The 18,503-nt window shown below is 44.4% G+C and overlaps 2 protein-coding genes across 5 annotated transcripts in view; one reads left to right on the forward strand and one right to left on the reverse strand.

Annotated features, from left to right (window-relative positions):
* The window catches only part of VIPAS39 (VPS33B interacting protein, apical-basolateral polarity regulator, spe-39 homolog), a 20,909-nt gene extending 16,388 nt beyond the window's left edge, over positions 1 to 4,521 (reverse strand). The window contains exons 1-2 of the mRNA XM_035107997.3: positions 4,386 to 4,521; positions 2,704 to 2,796 (exon numbers count right to left, since the gene is read on the reverse strand). Coding sequence (XP_034963888.1) covers positions 2,704 to 2,796 — 93 coding nt within the window. The 5' untranslated portion in view covers positions 4,386 to 4,521. The remainder of the gene's footprint in view (positions 1 to 2,703; positions 2,797 to 4,385) is intronic.
* AHSA1 (activator of HSP90 ATPase activity 1) lies at positions 3,841 to 17,182 on the forward strand. 4 transcript variants are annotated; one of them, XM_035108014.3, is made up of 9 exons: positions 3,841 to 4,690; positions 10,735 to 10,925; positions 11,146 to 11,228; positions 11,500 to 11,617; positions 13,040 to 13,128; positions 14,034 to 14,168; positions 14,698 to 14,799; positions 16,032 to 16,083; positions 16,756 to 17,182. In XM_035108014.3, the coding sequence occupies exons 4-9, from the start codon at positions 11,551 to 11,553 to the stop codon at positions 16,926 to 16,928; spliced, it is 618 nt and encodes a 205-aa protein (XP_034963905.1). In that variant the 5' UTR covers positions 3,841 to 4,690; positions 10,735 to 10,925; positions 11,146 to 11,228; positions 11,500 to 11,550; the 3' UTR covers positions 16,929 to 17,182. The 4 variants fall into 4 exon arrangements, with proteins under 4 accessions (XP_034963905.1, XP_088511151.1, XP_088511155.1 ...); XM_088655025.1 differs by having other exon boundaries at positions 4,012 to 4,570; XM_088655029.1 differs by lacking the exon at positions 3,841 to 4,690 and adding an exon at positions 5,509 to 5,737.
* Positions 17,183 to 18,503: the final 1,321 nt, after the last annotated feature.

The following is an 18,503-nucleotide window of genomic DNA, read 5'->3' on the forward strand; positions in this document are numbered from 1 at the left end:
CCATTTTTCAACTTTTGTAAGACATTAAAATAGTTTGGCAGTAAACAATATAGTAGCTGTAAAATAGATCTTTGAGGACTTCCGGCCGAATGTGCAGCAATGGCGGGCGCCGTTCTCCTCAGCTGAGGAGAACGTGGTGCTCCCGAGGCAAGGGGGAACTGCTTCAGCGCAGCGGCCCCCCAGAAGAAACCCCGAATCGAGCGTTTCGGGGACATGGATCCGGCAGACGCCAGAAGCGAGCTCCCCCCTCCCTTGGCTTGCCTATTTTGGGGCGGCAAGAGAGCAGGGGGGTTTGAGCTAATGCAGCGCAACGGAGCATAGCTATCTCGGAGGCATGAAGCTGTGATCCTGCCAGGCAACAGCGATCGGTTCTTCCTTAAAATTGGAAAAAAATTGAAGACATTGGATACCGTGAGTAAAGGGAGAAATTCAAGAATTTTTTTTTAAAAAAAATGGAATGAATTGGCCACAGGAGGAGATTTAAACAGGAAGTCGATCTCCCCCATTGAGAGGACTGTAATGCAGTTAATTTGCCTATAGCCAAAAATTGAAAGGAACCTATTAATTACCAAATTACCCTTCCCCCGGAGGCAGGGTAAAGGGGAGAAGGATTAAATTTATTAAAATCCCTGCAAAAAAATTTTTTATTTGGACTGGGGAAAATCCCCCTGGAAGCTGAAGTCAGGTCCCTGTAGGAATCAGCAAGCCGCCATTATGACATCACAATAGAAAGGAATTTGTTTATCTCTTTGGGGCCTGAGAACTGTCAATTGTGAAGAGAGTGTAAAATATAAGGCTGTGTATAAGAAGTTTGACAATTGCTCTTTTCACAAATGGACACAAGAATTTTAGGACACGAAGAAGAATTTAAAAATGAGACTATAACCAGTTTGGATATAAACTCGGTCTTTGATGTTTTTGGAAATACAATCTGCTCCACTTCCTGCTCTGCTCTGTTCCCATGAAATCTGAGATGAACAGGATGCCTGTAGCCATAACATCACCTGATGGCCTGGACTTTCAGAAGGAACTTTTGGAATTGCTTTTGGACTTGAGAGATGAATTGCAGCAAAATAATATATTGTTGCGTGAAAGTAATATACAGTTGTGTGAATGGCGTGAAAGGAATCAGAATTGCCAGGACAGAGAAAAAGGATTAACTCTAACAGAGAATGAAGTCAAGCAGGAGGAACAATAATCAGTCTTGGACAATGTAATTGAATTTAAAAAGAGGAGAAAGAGGAGGAAGATACATGGAACATTGTTCCCCCAGTGAGAAGGGGGGAACAGAACATCTGTTTGATCCAAGGAGTCCCCAAAGAAGAACCAGCATGGAGTAATGTCCTCCCAGTGAGAGAGGGAGGGCAGGATCCAACCTGGGGTCAGAACCTAAAGGGAATAAAAACTGAGAAAGGGCTGGAAAATGGAATTATTGCAAGAAGGTTTTATACTACAGTATTTAAAGAATTGGGGAGGCATCAGGGGATGATTGAGGAAGAATGGTGGGTAGGCTGGGACAGGGTGGGAGTGGGGTGAAGGGTAATAATGGAAGTAACTTTTTTTATTGATTTAGATGGTCCGAAACTGGAATGACATATGGAACTCGCTGAAGAATCTGGGAGACCCTGAGTCCAAGGGAAGGGGGGCTAAATTTGTTTTAATATGTTTAAATGTTAGTATGATAGAAGACAGAGACGACAGAGGACAAGATGGTTGGACAGTGTTCTCAAAGCTATGAACATGAGTTTGACCAAACTGCGGGAGGCAGTGGAAGACAGGAGTGCCTGGCATGCTATGGTCCATGGGGTCACGAAGAGTCGGACACGACTAAACGACTAAACAACAACAACAACATGATAGAAGAATTAATATTTAAATTTATGGAAAGTTCTTGGTAAAAGATTTTTAGGCTAAGGGGAGAAATAGAAGATAGAAGGAAGGGAAAATAATTTTTGATTTGGATAAATTGATTAATTATTGTTGGAGAATAGGTGATGATTCTAGAATAGAATATTTGAGTGTTAATGATAAAATGTGTTATAATAATTTAAGACATAAGATAAAAACTGCTTAATTGGAATTTTAAAACGGACCCAGTGAGGGGGGAATTGAGGAAGTCAACAATGTTAAGTAAATAATATAAGATTTGAGATGTTTTTCTTTTTCATGTTTTATTGTTTTGTTTTATTGTTTTGAGTTTTTGTTTTTGTTTTTTGTGATTTTGTATTTGGAAAATGAATAAAAATTATTTGGGGGAAAAAATAGATCTCTGAAAAAATGATGTGGCAAGAAAGGACTGAAATATATATCTGGAGTAAGGACTATTGGAGGCTATGATGTAGAGAAAGATGCATTTGCAAAACACCAAATTTCTGAACCTGCAGGTGCAAGCTCACTTTCAAGCACATCTTCACAACCACTAGGGCTAAAAACTTGTTCTGCTAATGAATGAAGAATGAGATGATCAGGAATCCCAGTTCTGTGACACATATCTTGTGAAGTATACACATTCAATCATACATGATGCTTCCTCATATAAATATAGCAATTCCTTATTTTACTTTCTCAATTCCTTCAAAGGAAAGATATCCATCAATAATTTAAAAAAGACTACACTATATGCAGATTTTTGCTTCCCTTAACATTTAAGGCAAGGAGGCACTGCATAGTGAATTGTCAGTTTGTTCTGCCTAGTTACTGTACCTGAAAGAGCTCATCATCTTCATCATCAAATGTAAATGCTTTACACTTGGAACTGTGCCAGTATTCTTCCTCATCAACCTTCATTCTGTTCATCTGAAAATAAGACTTTTTTCTTTACTGCATTTATATTACCTTTGGTCAATTAAGAAATAATCCCTGACCACCTCACTATCCATGACCCATATCTACATGCTTCTAGTTTCCACCCAGAGCACATAACATAATCCATTGTCTACAGCCAAGTCCTACAATACAACTGCATTTGTTCAAGCTCCTCAGAAAGAGACCCACACCGTATGCTTGGTTTTTTGTTTTTTAAAAAATGCATTGACCATCAAGGAATATGCAAAATAAACTTAGGACTTAGCAAACAGATAAGGAAAAGCAAGGACCGTGAAATGGTCCCAGCTCAATTCTAGGCATATTTTTTTTAAAAAAAACTCCGGTTAAGCTCTCAGTGGCACTTTGCCTAGGAAGTGTCTTGAGAAGTGCTCCTCAGTTTGTGCTGTTAATTTTAAGTAAAGCAAAGCGGATTTACCAGCCATAGAAATGTGGCCAAAACTGACATCAAGAGTAACCTCAGAGACACTACACTTGTTTTCTTGATGCCACAGTTTAATAATCCTGAATCAAATATTTGCATGCAATAGCTCTAAATTCATGGAGGGCTAGAAATCAGTACAGCTTCAAGGTACATCTGATCCATTTTTACTGGCTCACTGTTAAGCTTATTGTGTTTCATTGGGCAACTGATCGATCTGACCAAAAACACACCACTCGAAATGACACAGGAGGCAATCCTACACCTGCTGCCAGAACAAATCTGCAAGCAAATCTGCATCAGTTATTTGTGCTATTTGGCCTTAACTTCCCACCATTTAGTGGGAGAGAGAGTGGTGAATTGTGCCCAATGCAGCTGGCAAGCCAGAAGACAAGAAGCCCAACAGCAAGTCATGCCAAAACCAGTGTGAGGTAGAGCCAACTCATTCTAGTTTTGTCTCGATCCTGCTCTTCCTTGCTCAGTTCTATAAGGGCAGTGCTGAGTCTAGGAGGAGGAAGCTGACAGGAAGCGCCACTCCCTGGACTGAATATAAGCAAGAAGGCAAAGCAGCTGGGAGCTGTCTCTGGCCGGACTGATGCTGCTGGGGCACTTGTCCGCAGCTGGGGGGGCAGTAGCCCCATCTTCCCCATAATTTTCAACTGCAACATGACTTTAAGAAACATGCAAGTCCATTCCACCCAACCTTTCTTTTCATTGTGTCTCCTTCATTACTTGCTTCTCTGCCTATATTAAACTACAATCTCATTAGAGAGAGGCGCCCATGCTAGAATGTAAGGCAGCAGCAGGCAACACGGGTGACCAGGGCCGTCCCACCCATGAAGCAAGGTGAGGCGACTGCCTCAGGCGGCAGCGTCCTCAGGGGCGGCAGATCCCGATGTCCATCTTCATGACCCCATATAAACAGCAGCAGCCAATGTTGCTGGCGGGGGGTGGGGTGGGGGCGTGAAATAACCGGCTGGGACCTCTTCTGGCCAAGGCCAAGAGCCAGGAAGGGGCGAGGCAGAAAGCAGGAGCCCGGTGCATCTCCACCCGATGACTTGCCGCAGGACACGGTCTTACGCCTCCCCGCTCGGAAAGCATCACGCCAGAGGAAGCGCCGAGGGAGAAGACAGCCGCCTACCCTCGGAGGAGCAGGGCCGCCAGGACGGGGAGCGACGACCAGCCGGGCAGGGATCCGATCAGCACCACGCAAGTCCCCCGTCCATGCTCGGCGCTGGGCCCTGCACCCTTCTGCGGACCGTGTTCCTCGGCTCCTCAGGCAGGGAAAGAGAAAGGCGGTTGCTTTCGAAAAGCATCACGGGAGAGGTAGTTTTCCAGCTGCTTCCTCAGCCATTGGTTTCGACTACAGAGCGCGGCGCGGCGCGGCGGCGTTTGTTTCTCAGGCCGGCGCTTTACATCGGGAGAGGCTCGGGCTGCGCTTCCCAGGTAGGAAGCCGGGCTGCTCTAAGCGCCGAGCCTTTCTCGCTCTCCTTCCTCCCCTGCTCCGCTTCTATCACTACGGGGCATCCGCGGAGGCAAAACTCCTTCGTTTACGCGCCGCTTCTTTTGAAAGGGGCTGTGCTGCTTCGTTAGGTTTTAGGAGTGAAAGGGCTCCGGCCCAGACAAGGGGCAAGGTGAGAAAGAAACCAGAAGCAGGGAGGAGCCACCGAGGTAAGGAAAGTTTAGAGTGGCGCGCAAATGTTAAGCCTACGCACAGCCCAGACATTGATGAGCTTTGGACCGAACGCTGCAGCGCCGTGGCGGGAAACCTTTGCCCCACCCCCTCAGTGGTTTTGGACTCCAACTCCCATCAGCCCCAGCCAAGGATGACGGGAGTTGGAGTCCAAATAACCCCAGCGTAAGCAGGCAGGAGTCCAAATAACCCCAGCGTAAGCAGGCAGGCGGCGTCTTCCTAAAGCTTGGCATCTCCAAGGTGAAACACTCCAAGGAACGTCGACATGGCGGTGGAAGGCCAGTCCGAACCTGTGTCTCTTGAGGCCTTTCCGGGAGCGTTTTACGTGCCTCACAGGTTGAGTTGTAGAGATTACTGTAAAAGTAAGAGTTACACACCACCGCAGTCCTTCACTTCCGCTGTGAACTTCCTCCATTTCAGTAAGGAAGCCGGATTTTCTCCAAAAATAGAGCGACACTTCCCAGCAAAGATTAGAAAATTCTAGACCACGCCCTCTCTCCCAGCCCCAACCCGACGCTCACTTATACGGCGTTAAGTCTTTAAACACTTAATTCCCACGCGAAACGAGGTCTAAGTTGGAAAGAGCCGGTCGAGGCCGCTCCCCTTTTGTTTCTGGGGGACACTCGGCCGCTGGCCAAATCACGGCTTCGCTTCAAATCCTGGATTTCCCACAGAGAGCTGTCAGTTTTGCTCCAGGAAGAGGGGGGCACCCAGAAGCGATGCAGGCAACATAGGACTCTGTTTTTTACGTCTATGCAATTTGCCCCAATAACGTGCCTCCCCCTTCCCTCGGTGTTCATGTAAGTTTCCTCCCCTGCCCAGGCTGCGCGTGTCTGTGTGTTACGCTTATAGATCTCCCTCCCCACCCCCGACTTTTGCCTCTATGGTACTGGGGGAGTAAGGAGCGGCGGGGGGGGGGAAGCAACGGAAGGAAGTTATCCGGCGGCTGCCGGAAGCTGGGAGGCGGCGCGGCTGCCGGCGGCGCTTCTAGTAGCTTCCAGACGCGCGCGGCGAGAGAGCGAGGGCCACGGGCGCTCGCCAGCCAGCCGGGCAAAGGCAGACGCGGCGAGTCCTTCGGCGAGGCGCTGATGGCCAAGTGGGGAGAGGGAGATCCGCGCTGGATTGTTGAGCAGCGCGCGGATGCCACCAACGTCAACAACTGGCACTGGTGGGCGAGGGGGGCAGGGAAGGCGGCGGGGGTGGGGGCTGGGGGGCGGTGAAGTGACTCGTGCTTTTTGAGGGGTGCAGCTCTTCCCCTGAGGGCTTTGGGGGCGAATAAGGGCTGCCGTGCTGCCACCGCCACACCCACAACGACCCCCACCCCCGCCGCCCAGTATCCTTGAAGCAGCGGTTGTGGGGACGCGTGTCTCCTCTCTTCCTGTCTTTTGCCTCTGACCCCTTCGCACGAGATTCTCCACCGCTAATGCGTGTTCGCGCCGGAGCAACTTCCCTTCGGGTTCGGTGGACCTTACTCTCAAATATGTGTGGCAAAAGATTACAGGGTCGGGGGGGGCGGGGAGATAGAGAAACCTCCCTGGCCTGGTTTGGGTGCTTTTTGGCATGGAAAAAGAAATACGATCGCTGGCTACTTCTTTCAGATCAAGATGTGCTTAATAAGTGCAAGAGAGCTAGGAACTGGTTGAAACAAACAAAAACGTTGGCAGTCTTTTCTAGGGGCCAGGTGCAGCATCTGGCTAAGCCAGCGAGTGCCTGCTGAAAAAAAGTAGTTTGCAACAGGGAGGCAGCCCCTCCACCTGTGTTACGCTTAATTGGTGCTGCACAAGCACTCTCCAGCATAGGAAGTGCCTTGCCATTTTTAATGGTGTGTGTGTTTGTGCTTACTGTGTTTCTGACATACAAAGCCATGCTTTTTGTTTAGCTGGGTTGCTGTGTTTGATTAATTTTCACACTGATTTGCGGTTTGGTAGTTGTGGAGAAAGTGGGGAGACAGGAAGTGGTGGGATCCAAGGAAACTGTTCCAGGAGCATTTTGAGAATGGGGAGGATTTCATTTATAGCCTCCTTAATGTGGAATTAATGATGACAAGGTAGGAATCAGTCTTAATTTGAAAAATGGTGACGCAAGTTGCCTTAAGCAAACTAGCAATTCTGCCACAGACAAATTCATGGCTGATTTGACAACAATTGTCATATAAATGGAGCTTCCAAACACAGAAGCAGTATTCCTGAGTGCAGGACACTGATAGCAGAGAGGATGGCTGTTGCTATCATATCATGTGTGTAAGTTTTTCAGTAGTCACTATTGGAATGGAGACAGAGTGCTGAACTAGAATAATTTTTGTGTGCTGCTGTAAGAAAGTCATTTTTCTATTCCAATAGAAATGAACCAGAAAAACATACAGATGCAGGATACCTTCGTATTGTCACTTGGTCTTGTACATCTGCTATTATGTATAGCATTCTATTTTTTGTTTCTTATTGGAAATATTTTCATGTGATTGCCACACTTGCTGACCTGGGTAAGGAGTAAGCTGTGCACAATATTTTCAAGCAGCTGCTGTGCACAGTGTGGCTTATGTAAATATGGCATTTTGCCAGCAGTGCAAAGACCAAGTGTTAATGGCACTTTACACCTTGATTTATTATGGTATGGACTCTTGTGAACAGCAGCTTAGGGATGCTGGAGACCTTTGATGAAACCCAAGTAGAAGTTGCTAGTGTTTGCTGTTGCTTTCCATCTGCAAATTATATGTAATCGATTATGCCACCATCCCCCCACATTTGCATTCTTTTTCCTTTGCATAGAAATGAATGGGGTGGGATAAAGTAACAACAGTGTAATTATAATACGCAAGTTACATAATTTTACCACAACGCACAGGGAAACGAATAATGTAAGTTTTGGCAGAAGATGAACTGCAGCAGAATGGAGAAAATGCTGCATGCGATAAATACAGGGTGGAACAGAAAACGGTATCTTCTTCCATCCTTAGTAGCAACCCACGGCTTTTAGGATTAGTATAAAGAAGTCCAGTCCTATCCTTTTGTGACTATATCTACCAAGTCTAGCCTGTCCCTGAGATTTTCAGTCCAATCAGTTTTTGCTCCTTATTAAATCCAGGCTCTTCTGCATCTTTAGACAACTAGAAACATGATCACCATGCTCTTAATTTGTGATGAGTGAGCAGCTGCTATTTTTTCAGCTGCAGGAGACTTTAAAGGAGGGAGGATAAATATGTTCCCTGCTCTGGGAACTTGCCAGTTAAATTAAACCACAGGGGAGATATGCCCTGTCTTTTTGAGCATCATGGTTAATTCATATCCAATGAAGGTGTGTGTACTTCTCTAGAACCATGGAGAGCTCTCCAGTTAGCAGCAGTTTCTACTGTCCTCCTGCCCCAACCTTGGGGGGTGTGGAGCCAAAAAGAAAAAACAGTGACATAGGCAGTATGAAGTGAGCCAGCAGCTCATTCTGCAGTGGTGAGCAAGCTGTAGTTTCCAAGGGTATGTAATGCTAATGCAGCAGCACTCAAGCAGCTGTGAAACATATAGCCATCTTAAACTTATGCAGCACTCTTTGTTTTTACATGCAGATTCTACAGAAACATTTTATCTAGATTAGTTTTCAAAGCAGAAGCCTGATGTATTGGAATTTGGTTCTTGTATTTTAATGAGCAGGAAAGGGGAAATCTGTTTGTATAATCTTTGTCATGTTACGAGTTACTTCTCTTGGGTAGATTAACTGCTATGATCTCAGCTGTTTGTGAGTTCACTCCATCTATCCACCTAGTGGTTCAAGATAATCCTGTGGGTTGGCTAGAACTGTACATCCTGTTCTTTCATTGAAATATAGGAACCTGCTGGGACTGGACTACTCATTAAGAGTGTGAATGATGCCATTCTCATGTTGCCAGATTGTTTTCCAAAACTATGGTTTTTTAATGAAATGAAAAGGTAGATTCCACAGCAGGAGACAGTCTGTGTGATTTGACCTTGGAATTCTGTCTGCATCTAACTAGACGCAGGCATGGCCAAACTTGGCCCTCTAGCTATTTTGGGACTACAACTCCCATCATCCCTAGCTAACAGGACCAGTGGTCAGGTATGATGGGAATTGTAGTCCCAAAACAGCTGGAGGGCCAAGTTTGGCCATGCCTGAAATTTACTAGAGTAGTGAGAGCTTCAACAAGATGCTTTGCTTGCTCCAGAGTTAGGAAGTTAAGAGTCAAGAAGGAAGTTTTGGGGCTGTGTAAGCTCAATGTGTGATGACTCTTGTATAACTCAAGCTTGAGCCATCCTATTGTACTGTATTAGAAACATAGGACTGGATAACTAAGTTATACATTGAAATTAGTGCACTTAGTTATTCATGCACATTAATTTCAGTGGCCTGGATTCAGCTAGCCCTGTGCACCAGCAGAGCTCTTGCTAGTGCAGTGAGCCCCCCCCCCCAACACAGTGTCCATTCTGGAGAGTCAGGAGAACTCATGGAACAGCGCATGGGGGAAGGAGAGGGGGGATTGCTCTGTCTGGCAAGCAGGAATGCTTGCACTAATGGAAAAACCAAGAGAGTGTGATGTTGAATTTCTCCCAATAGATCTAACTCTTATGTTGTCTAGCTGTTCCTGGTTCATAATCCTCCTGAAGCAAAGTAACAGATTCAGAATAGTGCTGAGGAAATTGATCAGCCAAGGTTAAATAGGTGGTATGGGTTCTTAGTCATGGTTGGAGCCCTCTTTTACAGATTATATAGATGTATATTGGGCATAATTGGTTAATTGCTGAGTGGTGGGAATTAAGTAAAAAGTTTATTTTGTCCATGCTATACCCAGCTGCCCCACACCTAACATCATATGACATCAGGTGTGGAGCAGATAGAAACCTGGCTTAGCTAAAAGGGAGTTTTGTTAGCAACTGAAAAGCTCAATGTGAAGTGCTTCAAATGGACAGCACTTTGTAGGGACTTCTCTTCAGAAGCTCCTTTCAAAGCACTATATTCTGCTTTGAAAGCATTTTAGCAAGCCTCAGCAATTGGCGGGTCATGAGAAACCCATTTCAAAGTGCTGTCTTGTGAAGTGATATGCAAAGACCCTTGCAAGCAGAAAAGGTAATCTGATGTCAGGTGATCAACAAGTTCGTGGTTCTGCCCACCTGTCAATCTTAGCCCACTAGAGGTGGGAAAGATAACAATCTGATCCCTGATCCACTGGCCAAATGCAGTTAGAATCATAGAATCATAGAGTTGGAAGAGACCACAAGGGCCATCCAGTCCAACCCCCTGCCAAGCAGGAAACACCATCAAAGCATTCCTGACAGATGGCTGTCAAGCCTCCGCTTAAAGACCTCCAAAGAAGGAGACTCCACCACACTCCTTGGCAGCAAATCCCACTGTCGAACAGCTCTTACTGTCAGGACGCTCTTCCTAATGTTTAGGTGGAATCTTCTTTCTTGTAGCTTGAATCCATTGCTCCGTGTCCACTTCTCTGGAGCAGCAGAAAACAACCTTTCACCCTCTTCTATATGACATCCTTTTATATATTTGAACATGGCTATCATATCACCCCTTAACCTTCTCCACCACTGGTGTAGAGGTATACAGAGTGGTTAGTCAAAACCCTTGGTTACCCTCTTCCTGATGTGTTCCTAAAAGAAGACAATTTTGGAAGTGTCACTTTTCAAGATGTACTGTATAGCCAAATACCATGCGTTTCCAGGGAATGGCACAAAGAGGATGTCTGCAATGCATTGAAAACTAACTTTGCAACTCTGAAGCATTGAAAAGCACCAGCTGTTCATTACTGCCTTTTTACATTTTGAGAATTTTGTTTTTTTCTTAGGACTGAAAGAGATGCATCTAACTGGTCTTCAGAGAAACTGAAAAGTTTGCTTCTTGGTATTAGAGCAGAGAATGCAGAAGGAACTTGTGAAGTGACAGAAGTGAGTAAATTGGATGGAGAAGCCTCAATCAACAACCGCAAAGGAAAGCTGATTTTCTTCTATGAGTGGAATATCAAGCTGGCTTGGACAGGTGAGTTTTCCTGCTTTGTTTTTAGCTGTGTAATGTGATCTTGTAGAGTTCTGGAGGTTGAATTGTTAAAAAGCAGAATTTCTACAGCCTTTTGAAATAGTTCAGAAGCAGATGAAGAGAGAAAGGGAATTTAGAGAGTTTTCTAGAATGCCAGAACATGTCAGAAGTTGCTGTTAGAAAGTGAAATTGAGCAATTCATTCAGTATATTGCTTTTCACAGGCACTTCAAATACAGGTGTGAAGTATAAGGGATATGTGGAGATTCCCAATCTGTCGGATGAAAATGATGTTGATGAAATTGAGGTAAGAACACAGTTGCACATTATTTTCCTGACTTTTGCTTCGTTGAAGAGGGATCAGATATCCGAGTAGTCCCATGTTTTATCTCTCTTCAGCTTTTTATTATTTTTAAGTCCCATAAGTTCGTATCTGATTTCTACCATTCGAATCTACAAACAGCTACCGTCTTTAAGTAAAAATAATTTGATGGATGCAGTACAGGGTGAAAGAGTATGTGCAGTGAAAACAGATGTGCTGTTGGAACCATATGAATCTCCCCTCCTTTTCTTCTCAGATCAGCGTTAGTCTTGCCAAAGATGAGCCAGACACCAACCTGCTAGCTTTGATGAAGCATGAAGGTGTAAATCAGATCAGCAGTGCTTTGGGAATTTACATTAGCACTCTCAAAACAGGTAAGTACAGAGGGGTAAAAGAAAGTTGAGTCAGAGCTGTTCTTGTGGAGGAGAAGTTTCAAAATCTGTTAGAAATAGTTTGCTTAGAATTAACTTGTCTATCTTTGTCATACATCTTAAGCCCTGTTCACCTGTTCTCCCCTTGTCCTGCAATTAACCCTCATCTGAAGGGGATAGAGCAGGCATGTCAAACCTGCGGCCCTCCAGATGTTTTGGCCTACAACTCCCATGATCCCTAGCTAGCAGGACCAGTGGTTGGGGAAGATGGGAATTGTAATCCAAAACATCTGGAGGGCCGCAGGTTTGACATGCCTGGGATAGAGGGAATAAGCCTGGCCTTGTCCTCTCCTGCATTCCCTGGCACTGTTTCATTCTGCAGCACCCACCACTCCCCCTAACCCCATGTTGGCGGCTGAATGTCTGCAGCAAGGAACCTTGATCTTTCAGGCTTCTTAATCTTGTGGAGAGGTTATTTGAGTAGAGCAGGCTCCCCACCGAAGACATGCAGCCCCCAAAAAGGTGAGGGTGGTGGGTGGGCTGCAGAAATGATAGCAGAAGCAGCCAGAGACCAATGGGCTGGTCTCTTTCCTTTGCATGAGCAGTGGAGAGTGAGTGTGTAGGGCTTTAGTTACATATTTCCTGGATTACTGTAGCGAACTCTGTGGGGCTTCCTGTGAAGATTCTTTGGAAGCTTCAGCTAGTACAAAATGCCACTGCTAAAATTCTAACATGTGGCAGGTTTGGGGAGAATATCAGTCCCATACTGTAGCAGCTACACTGGTTATCAGGGTGTTTCTGAGTGCAGTTCAAAGTACTGGTTATCACTTGCAAAGAGCTTAGGACTTGCGATACCTCAAGGACCTTCTCCATTCTTATGAATCTGATTGTCTAACAAAGTCAATCTGGTGAGGCAAGACTCCGTTCAAGGATGTGAAGAATTATCGTTTTCCATCTCAGTGCTGATAGAAATTATTATGGATTATTTGTCTCAAGTAGCACCAAGGAAACTGCCACCACATCACTGTGAAAAAAAAGCCTTGTGGGCCACATGATTAGTGCATGCCTGCACTAGAGAACTTGGAGTTGTCGTCTAAAAAATATATATACCTGCCCTGAGTTTACCAGTCAAACTTTAGGCTGCATGTCTCTAATTTAGTATCATGTAATTATTGTTTGACCATCTTTCTAGCTCTCAAAAGCATTTGTAGGCTATAGCTTTCAGTACATCTTCCTTGAGGTCTGAGCTGAAAAGTTCTAGTTTTATAAATTTATCAAAGTGTGTGGTAGCTTTCCCATCCCATTTTCTGTGACATCCTGCCTTCCTTTAATGATGCTTCCTTACAACTATGTTTGTTAGGAAATGTGGTTTGCGTTTCTTTCTAAATGCTTTGCATGGAATAATGAGATTTTAATACCTTTCAGAGTTTACCCAAGGCATGATCTTACCCACAGTGAATGGTGAACAGTCAGAGCTCCCACCTCATCCTGTACGCAAAGCAGAGGAACAGAAGGTAAGAGCCCAAGATTCCAGGTGTGTTTTATAGGTTAACATTTCCTTGCTCTGATGGAATGAATAATAAGGCACAGGGCTACTTTACAGTCCTACTTAGCGGTGTAGCATATGAAGTAGCCCTGGGCACTAAGCAGTTTTGATAGGAATGTGAATATTCTGTGGCATACAATTGGACCGAAATTCTTCAGGGAGTATAACAAAAACAGATTGCAATTATCTTGAAGATTGGGGACTACTGGAGTCCAGTGAGGAAGAAAAGTGGCTGCAGGTTGGTGCCTTGCTCTTGCAGCAGCTGCAGGCAATGAGCCATCTTATTAGCAGGGTTCTGGATTAATTATTTTGCTCCAAATCCCCCACACACACACACCTAGCAAAGTGAGGCAAGTGGCCTAGGGAGAGAGTGTTTTCCTTGGTGGCACCCCATTTATGGAATTCTTTCCCAGCAGAGGCTTTCCTGGCATCTACGTTGTGGACCTTTAGCTACCAGGTGAAGATTTTTTTATTTTCCCATGTCTTTTAACTCACAACTGGAGCGGGATTCAACCACCAGCTCTGCTAGTGTGAGCCTGCCCAAGGATTTCTGCTAGTGCAGCAAGGCTTGAGGGTCTTGGGAGCGCCATAGTATTACACTGCATTCCTCCCTGGTATATACCCTCAGTGTTACATGTATACACTTTCCCCCCCTGCTTGCATGCTTTTTATGCTGGTTTTATATGGATTGTATCTGGCTTTTAGGTTGTGCTTGTACTGATTTATATTGCATATAGTTTCTATTGTTTTCACAATTTTTAGATTGTATTTTGAGTGCTGTACTTTTTAAAAGTAAGTTTGTAAATCAGCTAACAAAATAAGCTACTCTAGCAGTTAATATATAATTTTAGTTGTAAATTATTCTATTTTTAGACCACTGAACCAGTTGCTGGCAATGCACTTAAATCCAAATCGATAGGAGTCAAGATTCCTACTTGCAAGATAAGCTTGAAGGATGTTTTCTTAACATCTCCAGATGAACTGTATAGAGTGTTTATTACGCAAGAGGTAAGCTGCAGGTCTGCCTACAGGTTCTTTTCAGTCGAGAAGTCCTTGTACGCTTCTTAGATTAGATTTGGTTATAAATATTTCTGCTGGTTGTTTAGACTAACGCCGTCCCCATTTTTCTCCTATTAGCTTGCACACAGGGTGTTGTGGTTGGTACTCTGCAGCAGAAGTGACCTCTAGGCCTCTAGGAAATATTTCAAGGATTATGGGTCACCTTGTTTCTTCTCAGTCTGAAAGGGTTATATGTTCTTTCAGCAGGATACCTACTTCCAAATAAGCTCCCACAGAGATGAGCATTCGCTTCTGCTTATTTGGAAATGAAGTGGCAGCCAAGAGGTGCTACTTTCATCCTTGAAAGTCCCTCCGTCCCCAGTGGGAGATGGTGCTGGAATCAGGACTCAGATTCCAGAGTGCTAGAATCAAGCATCTATTTCTGTTGTTTCAGCAAATTGGGTGGAAGTCATGGTCATTTTAATGCAATGGGTCAACTTGCTACTTGACTCACTGATCATAATTTTTTTTTCTGCAGATGGTCCAGGCTTTTACTCACTCACCTGCCTTTTTGGAGGCTGACAAAGGAGGAAAATTCCAACTGCTAGATGGCAGTGTCACTGGAGAGTTCACTGAACTAGTAAGTACTGTTGTCAATACATTTTCTGTTGCTCAGTAGCTGGGAGGTGCCTTCTTTTTAGCCCATGACCTGTTTCTTTTGTAATGCTCTGAACATTTATGTTGCGAACTGCCCTGTGATATTTGGATGAAGGGTGTTGTACAGATAATGATGATAATAATAATAGTACGGTAATAGTAGTAGTCGTAGTAATGCCTGTACTACCTCACCAAGTCTAAAATTGGATAGACTAGTTTGTGTTGCTGATGGTTTAACTGGAAATGCACACCTTTTTTGAAAAACAAATGGATAATATTGGCCGAGCTCAGACATAACAAACTTGGTTTGATTAGGCAGGCACAAGCATTGTACCTTTATGCTCCTTCCCCTTTGTACTGTCAGAATGAAAATGATGCTTTCCTGGTTTAGATGTAACAGCTAATCAGTTTAAGAAATCCTGGAGGCTATTCACCACAGAGCAGGAGGGGACGGGAGGAGACAGTGTACACCAGGCACCCCCAAACTGCGGCCCTCTAGATGTTTTGGCCTACAACTCCCATGATCCCTAGCTAACAGGACCAGTGGTCAGGGATGATGGGGATTGTAGTCCAAAACATCTGGAGGGCCGAAGTTTGGGGGTGCCTGGTGTACACACAGCAATCTTCATCCTTGTGAACTATGGTTATTTCTGAACCAGGTCTGGTTCAGAGAAGAAATGTTATGAAGGCAAGCTTGGTGAACTGTAGCTAAACTTAGATCATTTTGATCTCAATAAATCTCTCTACAATAGGAGTGGGTATTTTGAGGAAAGGGCTGGTTTTGTGATGTTTTTATTGCTGCCGTCAGTGCTCTTAATGGATATTTTCAACACTATTTCAATTATATTTCATTACATTTGAATGATTTTCTTTACTATGTTTTTGGCTATTTCTATTTTATCTGCATAAGCTGCCTTGAGTCCTGGACTGGAGGAGGAAGGAGGAGGAAGATAGATAGGAAGATAGAAAGATAGATAGATAGACCTCCTTTCTTTACACAGTGCAGCTCTGTTGCGCTTGTTAATTATAGAAAAAAGAGATGTAGTTGCACATTACTCATTAAGCATTACATGTAGTTTGACCCTGAGTTACTCTCAAATAACGTTGACAACCCCCCCCCCCTCCCAAGTTTTTTTTCAGTATAATCTCTGTCACTCTCTTGGTATTCCAGTGAAAATATTCCTGGTAGATAACTAGGCTTCCCTTCCTTTCCAGGTTCCTGAGAAGCAGATTGCAATGAAGTGGAGATTTAAAACATGGCCAGAGGGTAAGTTATTCTACTTCATATAACAAAGTAGAAAACTACTTAGGTTTCAGCTATACTCTGACTATGTTGTACTAGTAGTGGGTACCCATTATTAATTTGTAAGATGCTTGAAAGCACAAGCATTTCTCAGTTGGTTACTAGCCTTGGCCTTGGTTGTGCTATGCTTTTGCTTGGCTTGTACAGCAACTGGTGCATTGGCCATACTTATTACTGGGAATCTGCCCTACCATAGAGGATATGACATATTTAAAGGGTAGATTGGTTAAGAGTCGAGTGTTTCCCAGCTATTGCGATCTTGGGAAGAAGAGCAGATTTATTTTCTTAACCATATCAGGAAAGAAGCAGATACAGTCATACCTCGGGTTACGAACACCTCGGTTTGCGAACAGTTCAGGTTACGAACTGCGCACCCCCGGAAGTGTTTCCGCCGCGCGTGCGTGCGCAGAAGCGGCGTGTGCGGTCTGCGCATGCGCAAATCGCGAAAATCGCACTTTGCGCATGCGCAAAATGGTTCTTCGGGTCGCGTTCGGCTTACAAACTTTTCGGGTTACGAACTGCAATCCGGAACGGATCGTGTTCGTAACCCAAGGTATTACTGTAGTTTGTCTGGCTGTGTTTCTCCAGGTTGTGTCACACTGCTGAATGTTGGGTTTTTTTCTTTGGCTCTTTTAGGACACTTTGCAACCATCACCTTGACGTTCATTGACAAAGCTGGTGAAACAGAAATCCGCCTGGAAGGAAGGGGCATCCCAGCCAACGAAGAAGAGAGAACAAGGGAGGGCTGGCAACGTTACTATTTTGAGGGCATAAAACAGACGTTTGGTTATGGAGCCCGATTGTTTTAACACTGGCTGCTGCGGAGAGTCTCTACCCAAAGATTCTGCCGTGTGAACTGATTTGCTTCTTGTCTGTCCCTTTCTTATCCTTTGTTTCACTGTTGTGATAAGCAGGATGGCCGGATGGCCTTGAAGGCCACTGAGCAGCACAGATTCCAACTTGTCACTGCTCATGCATGTCTCCTGCTGCAGGGGATTCAAAAGGTGGATTCTCATAAATGTATATACACCCGTATTGCTAAATAAACATAACTTAAAGAAGACGTACTGGCTCTCTTATCTGAGTAGAGAGATAGGAGGGAATATACTTCAGCTGAGTAATGTTGTTGTTGTTGTTTAGTCGTTTAGTCGTGTCCGACTCTTCGTGACCCCATGGACCATAGCACGCCAGGCACTCCTGTCTTCCACTGCCTCCCGTAGTTTGGTCAAACTCATGTTCGTAGCTTCGAGAACACTGTCCAACCATCTTGTCCTCTGTCGTCCCCTTCTCCTAGTGCCCTCAATCTTTCCCAACATCAGGGTCTTTTCCAAGGATTCTTCTCTTCTCATGAGGTGGCCAAAGTATTGGAGCCTCAGCTTCACGATCTGTCCTTCCAGGGAGCACTCAGGGCTGATTTCCTTAAGAATGGATAGGTTTGATCTTCTAGCAGTCCATGGGACTCTCAAGAGTCTCCTCCAGCACCATAATTCAAAAGCATCAATTCTTCGGCGATCAGCCTTCTTGATGGTCCAGCTCTCACTTCCATACAGCTGAGTAATAATCTTCTATAATAGGAAATAGAAGGCAAAAGACAGGCCTCTTATTCCAGCTTGCAGGTTTAGGACATTTCCCCCCTCTTGCTTTCCAGAAATTCCTTAGAAAATTTTGCAACACATCTTGGGCTAATGACGTATTTCCTGTTTTCTTCTGACGGGTGCTCAGCTGTATTATCTCTGTGGTGGCCTTTTATCTGTGAACAGGCATTACTAGCAGAAATCTTTAATGCCCATCAAACTCAGAATCCTGGTTCTTTCCAGGTCACACCTTATTAAACCCCTTTAAAAGGAAGCAGAATGAAAGCACAGAGTTGTGGGCAGCAGCATCTTAAGCATACACAAGCCACAGTTGTATATGACTTCAGCATTATACGCATGTATAAAAATTGATACCGGTATATCTGTGGGTATTTATAGTGCTAGAGCCTTTCCCATGCCTTTGAACTGTTAATTACAACAGGAAAACTGAAAGGCATAGGATAGAAGGCCTTTTTCATGTGCAGATCTCTTCAGAATTGTGCCATGATAGGATTGTTGGAGGATGTAGCTTCTGCCACACTTCAAAAAGAACAGACTGTGTTACACGTTTTGCAGAGAGATGGTGATAGTGACGAAGAGTGATTCGACATGTGGTTCTAATACAGTCTTGGAGGATCTATGTGATGTTCCATTAGCCTATCCAAAACTGCATTCTTGGAAATAATTCCAAAATTCTACAGCTGAAAGCCCCACATTCTACAATTAAATTAAATTGGCGCAAATATCTACAACAGGCATCCCCAAACTGCGGCCCTCCAGATGTTTTGGCCTACAACTCCCATGATCCCT

The sequence above is a fragment of the Zootoca vivipara genome, chromosome 1 (assembly GCF_965207765.1).
Source record: "Zootoca vivipara chromosome 1, rZooViv2.hap1.1, whole genome shotgun sequence".
Taxonomy (NCBI): Eukaryota; Metazoa; Chordata; class Lepidosauria; order Squamata; family Lacertidae; genus Zootoca; species Zootoca vivipara.